This window comes from Helianthus annuus, chromosome 14 (genome assembly GCF_002127325.2).
Source record: "Helianthus annuus cultivar XRQ/B chromosome 14, HanXRQr2.0-SUNRISE, whole genome shotgun sequence".
NCBI lineage: Eukaryota > Viridiplantae > Streptophyta > Magnoliopsida > Asterales > Asteraceae > Helianthus > Helianthus annuus.
Window position 1 is genome coordinate 122,717,572 of NC_035446.2, and position 8,908 is coordinate 122,726,479.

The 8,908-nt window shown below is 34.5% G+C and overlaps 1 protein-coding gene across 1 annotated transcript; it reads right to left on the bottom strand.

Moving 5' to 3' along the window:
- Window positions 1–6,570: 6,570 nt before the first annotated feature.
- LOC110907279 (L-type lectin-domain containing receptor kinase IX.1) lies at window positions 6,571–8,652 on the bottom strand. Its single transcript, XM_022152282.2, has one exon. The coding sequence runs from the start codon at window positions 8,649–8,651 to the stop codon at window positions 6,639–6,641; it is 2,013 nt and encodes a 670-aa protein (XP_022007974.2). The 5' UTR covers window position 8,652; the 3' UTR covers window positions 6,571–6,638.
- Between the last annotated feature and the right edge of the window lie 256 nt (window positions 8,653–8,908).

Consider the following 8,908-nt stretch of genomic DNA (forward strand, 5'->3'; position numbering starts at 1 on the left):
TAATGTCATTCATTGTCAAATTAATCATGTGTACATAAATTGTCGTATTAAACTTCTTACTTATGAGTTTGACAACATATAGTTAGAATGTTATAATCTTGAAAAAAAATCATTAATGTCATATTCATTGTCAAATCATGTTTATACACGTTTATCTGTTTTATCACAAACTTAGTGTTTATCAAACACTTACTATAACATATTTAGTGTTATTATTTACATATACGTGACGGTTTACAATTCCATCTCTATCAAAAAAAATCCGTACAATCTTGGGATGGAAAAATATTTTGGAGAATCTCTTTATACTCAATCAATTCCTCCAAAGCTCTACCTTTCAACCAGTGGCGGACTTAGAGTGGTAATAGGGGTAGCACGGGCTACCCCTCAACCCCGTCTCCGTAGTATAAAAATACCCCTTAACTTCATTTCCATAGCGTAAAAATACCCCTCAACTCCGTTTATGTTATATAAAAGATACCCCTTCTCCTAGAAAAAAAATTAGGATATCCCTAACTTTTTGGGCTAGTTCCGCCAATACTTTCAACTCTCTCTATTCCAAAGCTCACATCCAAACGTAGCCCCAGTGCCCCACACACCTTTATTTGAGAAAGATATAATCTAAAAAAAAACTATAACACGATATAAAGTTATCCAGCCAAAAGTGGTCATATGAAACGTCCCACACCTCTCTTACAACCATACAACCAATGACCATTTTATCATGGTTCGACCAGCACCAATGGTATAATTTTAACTTTAATATAATAAATAGTGTGTTTTTACTTCTTGATAGCTTAACTAGCTTCAAAACATGAAGTTTCAATTTTCACAAATTAATGAGCCTAGCTTTACTCATCCAAGTGTTTATGACCAACGAGAGTACAGCCTCGGTCTTGTTGACAGGACTAGATACGTTATGCAAATGTTTAAATAAAAACCAAATAAGACAAAATTGAATATTTGATACATATAGAAAGGTTGAACTGCCCATGGGCAAGCTAATGTCAAATGATTGTTGGAATTTGAAACATGGTTTTATCATGGTTCGACCAGCACCACTTCTGTACGCCAAAATCATGCGCTTTTTTGGCTCATCTCAGTGTGCCAAAATCCGTACGATTTTTTGGCTCAATTCGGTACGCCGAAATGAATACGCTTATTTGGTCATCTCATTAGTGTAATGATGATACAACACCTTGAAGCATGTCCGCTACAAACACAAAAATACCTTATGAATCCAGAATCTCTCCCATTTGATAAACTTATCTGGAAGCCACTGGACTGGGGGACTTTAATAGGTATGGACACGTGTCAACGGGACCATACCACTCCAAACTTGCGACCTTGTCATACGAAGACATCCATAAGATTCTAGAGGGTTCTGGAAAAGAACAAATGCCGACAAGAAGATGCTCTTAGCAGACAGAAAGGACGACATGTGGCACCAATGGCAAGGCGCCAACGCCAGTCGCAAGATCTTCATGAGACAGACCGACAACCGGTACAAAAGAGCGCTGGGCTGGAGCGAATAACCATCCGCCACGTCACCTCCAGTACACGACTAGGCCTAGTTGCGTCAGATGGGACAAAATGGATATTCCTCCTGGTCGGACAACTAGCAAACAACGGCTAGCTGGCAGTCCTCCTCCTTCACAATTCTCCAGCTATAAAGCTATAAATAGAAGACTCAACCTTCAGGTTTAAGAATTCGATTTCTACTCTCTCACTTTACACACACATTTATCCTCAAAACGATTACTTATTATCACGCTATAGGGTGGTTATAGGGAGAACCACCATCTTCTCCTCCTTGTAGCGAGTCACCGGTGTTGTGCGTTTTGCAGGAAACCTTGAAAGAACCAGTCATTTGTCGAGTGAAGAGAAGAGATTGAACCAACCCCACGAGACGACCTGGCTAAATAGCTCAGTGCTATCTAGTGTTTCTTGAAAGATGAAATCTGTTATTTATATAAACATAAAAGACATTTTGTGTAATTATGTTTAAACTTTCCGCCAACTTTCAGGTATAATAAAATTAAACTAAACTAGTATAAACTTTCCGCCAACTTTCAGGTATAATAAAATTAAACTAAACTATTAATTTTACCCGCGCGTTGCGGTGGGAGTTTGGTTATCAGTATAAATACCGACACTTGGTATAGCAACCGAAAGGGATAACATAAAATCTTTGGAAAAGGAGCATCGAAACGTCCACGTATGTATAAAAAACACTAACAAACGAAATACTAAAAGAAAAAAATTATAGGTTCCGATAATACCGATAGCGGAAACATTATTGTGCAGTAGGATTGGCTTTGGTTCATCATGTTAGGGAGAAAAAAAAAACTCTAAAAGGCGAAATACTTAACTAAATAAAAGTAAAAGTAGAGTGACTAAACATATATATCAACAAAGTTAAAGTAGATGGAATAAACATGTATATAAACAAAGTTAACTAATGGAGAATAAAATTTATTAGATTGAGGGACTAAATATGTATATTAGAAAAACTAAAGTAGAAGAAGTAAACACGTAAATAAGCAAAGTTAAGGGTTAAGGCATAAAATTATTGTGGCCAACCACAAGACGACACTTAGATATGTTGGATTGGCCGAACCACTTAGCCTTTTAAGTATATTTAATTTATATTTATAATTTTATTTATATTTTATATACATTATACATATGAATTATACATATGAATTAAAAGTGCTGATGAATAGTACATAACAATTTTTAAGTATTTATTTTTAATTTTTACTAGTTTTTTGTTTACTATTCAATTTGATTTATTATTAATAACCTGCGTTATATATTCTAAGTTATTTGCCCTCGACGTTGTGACAGTACGTTACCATGGGTATTGGATCAGTACGGTTCACTTCATTGAAGTAGAGGTCCAATATATGCACTTGGTATAGAAATCAACAAATGTTTTACATCGATAAAAAACGATAAAAACAAACACCGGTACCGGCACCAATATTGTTCAAACGGTATTAACGGTATTGATCGGTTTAGATTGTCACGGTATTGGTACCGCTATTCATTTATCGTCGCATACAAAGTTGTAGAAATTAAAACTTTTCTAAACCTGAAATCATAAAAATGAATACACGTACCAGTACTGGTGTTATTCGGTACGGTAGCGTAGCGGTACAGTGTCAGTTTATCGAAAGAAAAGACAATAAAAATAAATACCAGTACCCAAACCAATGTTGTTCGTTCTGTTTCGGTTAAGTTCACTAAGGTAGCAGCACTATATCCGTTATCAAACAAGAAACCATAAAAATGAATACATACCAATACCGACATTTTTCGGTTTAGTTATGTATGATAGTAATACGATGTTAGTTTAATAAAAGCAAAAACAATAAAAATAAACATTGGTACCGATACAGATGTGTTCAGTTGGTTTTTGTTCGGTTTGGTACGATAACGACACAATATATGTTTTCAATAAAATTTATATCTCAATGTTGAGTAAAAATAAACATGGAATGCAAACCAACCAAACTGATATAACTAAACAACATCAGTACCGGTGTCAATATTTGTTTTTAGTGTTTTCGATTGATGTAAAGTTTTCTCTTTCGATGACTATAGCGATTGTCGATACCGTAACAAAAAAATAGATATCGAACAAATTTTCGCCGCGAAGCGCGGGATAAATTCACTAGTTTTATATATATTAACACAAAGTCCCCATGAATAGTGTTTTCAAATTTGTATAGTATTGTTTGATTTTAAGGTATGATTATTTTATTAATTCCCATGAGTAGTATATTCAGATTTTTATAGTATTGTTTGATTTTAAGTAATAATTATTATATACATGTTATTAATGAAGAATTATAAATAGTAACTTTATAAGTACTGCGGTTATAAGTACTGCGGTTACATTGTACGATGATGACATTAACGTGTAATGCCCGCACGTGAAATTACGCGTTTTTACATTGTTACACACGGTATGTTTGTGATATTAACGTAAATTGACATAGATTAAAAAAAAAGAGAGAGAATGTCTCCGTCGTTGCGGTGTAAAGTCGTAATGGTAACTTAGACAACAATGTAAAATTGTAAAAGTTATTTACACATTAACATAGTTAGGCATAGATAAAAAAAAACATATTAATGTGTGACTCACTATGGTGTAAAGTCGTAAAAGCAATTCAAGTAAAATGAGACGCCAAGTTATTAAGAAGAAAGGTTGACGGATCAAAGTTATCAATTACCAAAAATTAGAACTGAATGTATAACTTACTTAAAGAATAGGAGATGTAGATGTCAAATTAAAATGTGTAGAAACTAACTTTTATTTTTAAAATAAGTAAACAAATATTAAATTATATGTAAATAATTAAGAAAAAGGAAATTTAAACAACATTTGAAAAGGGCAAAAAAGTAACTGGAGAAAGTAAATCTGAACTCCATTTAATGAAGAAGAGAAGGAGTAGTCGAACCCATGACCTCTTTTATAGCTTGAGACACAACAACCACCAGACCAAAGTACAACTTGTTTTAATATAGCTCAAACAGTTTATGTATATAAAAGTAAAGGCGGTGGCTGTGATGTGACAGCCACCGACTTTTTGTTTTAAGATAGTATACAATTATTATATACATGTTATTAATGAAGAATTATAAATAGTAACTTTATTTCTATAATAATAATAATATATAGCTTTTTAATATTTTATTATTTAATATTTTATTTAAATACTATAAATTATCAATTTATTTGTGCACAAGGTGTGCATCATGTTTGGGTAGTTTTTCAAAAATAAATTTGATTTTTTACTTTTAATCCAAAAGTATTTGATGAATTATTTTGAACCGAAAACTATTTGAGTTATTACTTTTAACCCAAAACTTTTCATCTTTTCAAATTAACCTCATATTTTTTTTTAGTTTCAACTTTGGTCTCATATACTTTTCATATTTCGCAAATTTTTCGTTTTACGCTTCGTCCTAAATTTTGCGAGTTAACACGGCGCAACGTGCGTGTGTGGTTCAACATTTTTACGTTCCGTTTTACGCTTCGTTCTATGTTTTGCGAGTTAATACAATGCAATGTACGTGTGTAGTTCAAAGTTTTTACGTCGTCTATTTTTTTCCTGTTTGACAAGTTCGTCATAACGTACGGGTTCTAGATCGACTTAGTTATTATTTTCTATGTTTTACGTTTCAGTCTAATTTTATTACCGAAAATTCGGTGTTGGTGGTCCCTCGCCATGGTATGACATTGATGCTATTTGACACGGTTTTACGCCCCCGCCGCAACACGGGGGTGTTTAATACTAGTTATAATAGTTTATTATTATATTTACTTTTAACATATTTTTATTTTTATTTTACCTTTTTAAAACCATATTTTCTTTTTCATTTATCATTTGTTTTTATTAATTCTTTTTTTTTTCTTAGATTATATTTCTTTTAGCAATTAGTTTGATATTTCTTTAATAATTTATGTTATTAATTTTTTCTAAGGACCATGGATGGTAATATTATTTTATAATAATAATAATAATAATAATAATAATAATAATAATAATAATAATATATAGCTTTTAATATTTTATTATTGTAAATATAATAATAAACTTTAATGTTATAATAATTTATTATTGTATTAACTTTTAAGTTTTACCATATTTTATTTGTTATTTTACTTTTTTAAAACCATATTTCTTTTATCATTTATATTTTTTTGTTTTTAATAATTCTTTTTTATTTTTTAAATCATATTTCTTTATCACATAATTTGAAATTTCTCTAATAACTTGTATTCGTTATTGTTTTTAATTGTTGACGAAGGATCATGAATAGTAACTTTATTTTTTATAATAACTAGGGTCGTAGTTATCCGCGTATTGCACAGAGACGTTGTTAGAATTCAGAACGTATAGCACACCATGACAACCGATAAATAAATTTGTAAAATTAAATAAATTGATATCTAAATGTGTTATGCTATTTGCGTCGTAACTCGGCTATAAACATCAAAATAATAAGAAAAGGTAAAACAATATAGTAAATAACAAAGGTAAACAAAAAAGAAAACGATAGAAACTCGGCCAATTTCGGTGCACTCGTATATATAATATACTAACTAGGAGGATGTGCTCGTGCAATGCGGTGGGATCCGTTCGGTTTGTTTTGTGGGGAATTTGGTCGGTATGGGTTTCGATTGATTGTTATGATATTGGTATTGTATTGACACTTGATTTAACGTCATGATATGCCTAGAGGAAACGAGGAAACGACTACAGGAGATCAAAGAAGTATGTTAGAAGCTATAGATCAAATAACCCAAACCTTTATGATTGACCCAAATATCTTTACAAGAACACCTATATATCTGCTTACAAACAACAGATCTGAGAACAAGAAAAAACTACAAACTAATGGCGATCATCAAAGTGATATAATACACTAACTCTTATAGTTTACTTGAAACCTCATTTTCAACTGTTATTTAATTATATTTACCGTTATAAACCTTATTTAATTTCAATTCGATCTTGTCAAACAAAATCTACAACGTTAATTTCAAATCACATGTAAAATAATATAAAAAAAGAATTATATTGTTAATGAATGTTTGTTCTCACATCAACAATGCCTCCATCCTACAAGCCATTTTTGGGCATTCCCAGTAGCGCTTTCGAGGACCCTGCCGATGAACACGACCCACTACTAGTCACGGACACTTTTGTTCCAGAAGTAGCCGTATCACCAAGTACTGATGACGTATAGGTGAACCTACACATAGCCATTGGTGGTGCGAAATACATGGGCACTGGTTGTTTAGCTGGGAGACTAGGAAGTGGACCTTCAAAATTTAGCACGCTTATAGCTTGTTTTATCGTCGGCCTCTCGCTACTATCGGGGTTACAACACCACAAACCAACTACCATCAAACACTCCATTTCTCTTTTGTCGAAATCGCCATTTAACCTCTCGTCTACAGCTTCCAATAGCTTTCCTTCACCATAGAGACTCCAAACCCATTCTACCAATCTTTGTTTACTAGGTTCCGCCTTTGTGTCAATCGGCTTTCGCCCACACGCGATTTCCAAGGCAACAACCCCGAAGCTATACACATCTGTCTCTCTACTGGCTCTGCCAGTCATCACACAGTCTGGGGCAAGGTAACCCATGGTCCCGGCTAGAATCGTGGTTTGAGACCCTAGATCATGGTCCACCAACCGCGCGAGCCCAAAATCGCCTAACTTGGCATTGTAATTCGAATCTAGCATTACATTACTTGACTTGATATCCCTATGCACCACACATTGCTCCCATTCTTCATGTAGGTAAAGCAAGGCCGAGGCAATTCCCATGGCTATTTTGTACCTAACCGATGAATTTATTGTCGATTTCGAGTAGAACAAATGCGAATCGAGGCTTCCGTTTGGCATATACTCGTATACGAGAAGGAAATCACCTTGTTCATGACACCACCCGATCAATTGCACCAAGTTTTTATGCCGTAATCGGCTGATGATCTTTACTTCCGACACATACTCTTTCTTCCCTTGCTTCGATCCACTCGACACCCGCTTAACCGCAACCACTGTCTTTACCTTTACATTTACACCACTCAATATGCCCTTATAAACGCCCCCAAAACCACCTTCACCTAGCTTTCGATCCTCCGAAAACCCATCGGTTGCTTTACTAAGTTCGTGAAAGGAGTATCGTTTCGGCCCAATATCACCCCCGAAATCATAATCTATAGCCATATCTTCCGATTTTCTACGCAAATAAACTCGTTTCTTCCATAAAACGAACCATAAAAACCCAACCATGAGGCTTAAAGCACCCGAACCCGTGGCTAAACCCGTTGTCAACCATATGTGCTTCTTCACCCGAGTTTTAACCTCCCCCAAACTAGAATCAAACGTCCATGAGAAAACGGTATGCGTTTCGATCCAGTCTCCGGTCGCAGCCGAAAACCCAACCCGAACCGATTCGGGTAACACATCCCTTAAATCCACAACGTACCACAAGCTAGAGTTCCCAACAAAAATAGGGTTTTCATCGTACGATAAAAACACACTTAGGTTATATGTACTAGAATTATAACTCACCCATGCATTTGCAACTCTTCCATCTTTAATACTAGTATTCCACGAAATATTAGCCACTGAAACAATTGAATTAACATTGATCCCAACATGGTTATCACTAGGATCCCATGGATTCATAAACGAATCAAACTCGACTGCGACGACAGTACTGTTCGAGGAATTGAAAGCCGAAGACGGGCTGAATAAACCAAGATAACCACCGAATGAACCCGCGGGAATCTCGGGCTCAAACGACATAAGAAAGAAGGATAACCCGTCACCAAAGGTAGAAGCATTGAGTGCATTCATTGAGAAGGTAAAATGTGTGATGAAATCTGTTAGTTTTCGGGTCTTTCGGTCCCAGATTTGAACAGGATCCGAGTACAACGCGCGCCCGACGCTGTTCCTGAGTGATTTGTCACGCTGATTCTTGGTCACTTGAATTCCGCTTGATGCAAATGCATCACCTTGGTACATAATCATTTGAGTGTTTGGTTGAAAGCTGGAGAAATTGAACGAAACCGAGTTTGCGTGGATCACAAGGAACAACATAATGATTAACAAACGCATCCTTGTTGAACAAGTGAGTGATTATTGATTGAAATGGCATGTACGTTGAAGAACTTATGCTAAGAGATAAAATGTTGTTTAAAACTATGTATTTCTTTTATAGGGTAAAGTTCTTGTACAAATAATCTTAACATACTAAACATACAAATTGAAGGAAAACTCAAAAAGACAAGGTGCCATTTTTGTAATTATCAATAACTATCAAAGTTACTCTACAAATATACCTAAAAAAACCTAACCACTCCCCCCACCCCCAA

Coding starts and splice junctions, on each gene's coding strand:
- LOC110907279 (XM_022152282.2), bottom strand. CDS start 8,651: ATGCGTTTGTTAATCATTATGTTGTTCCTTGTGATCCACGCAAACTCG.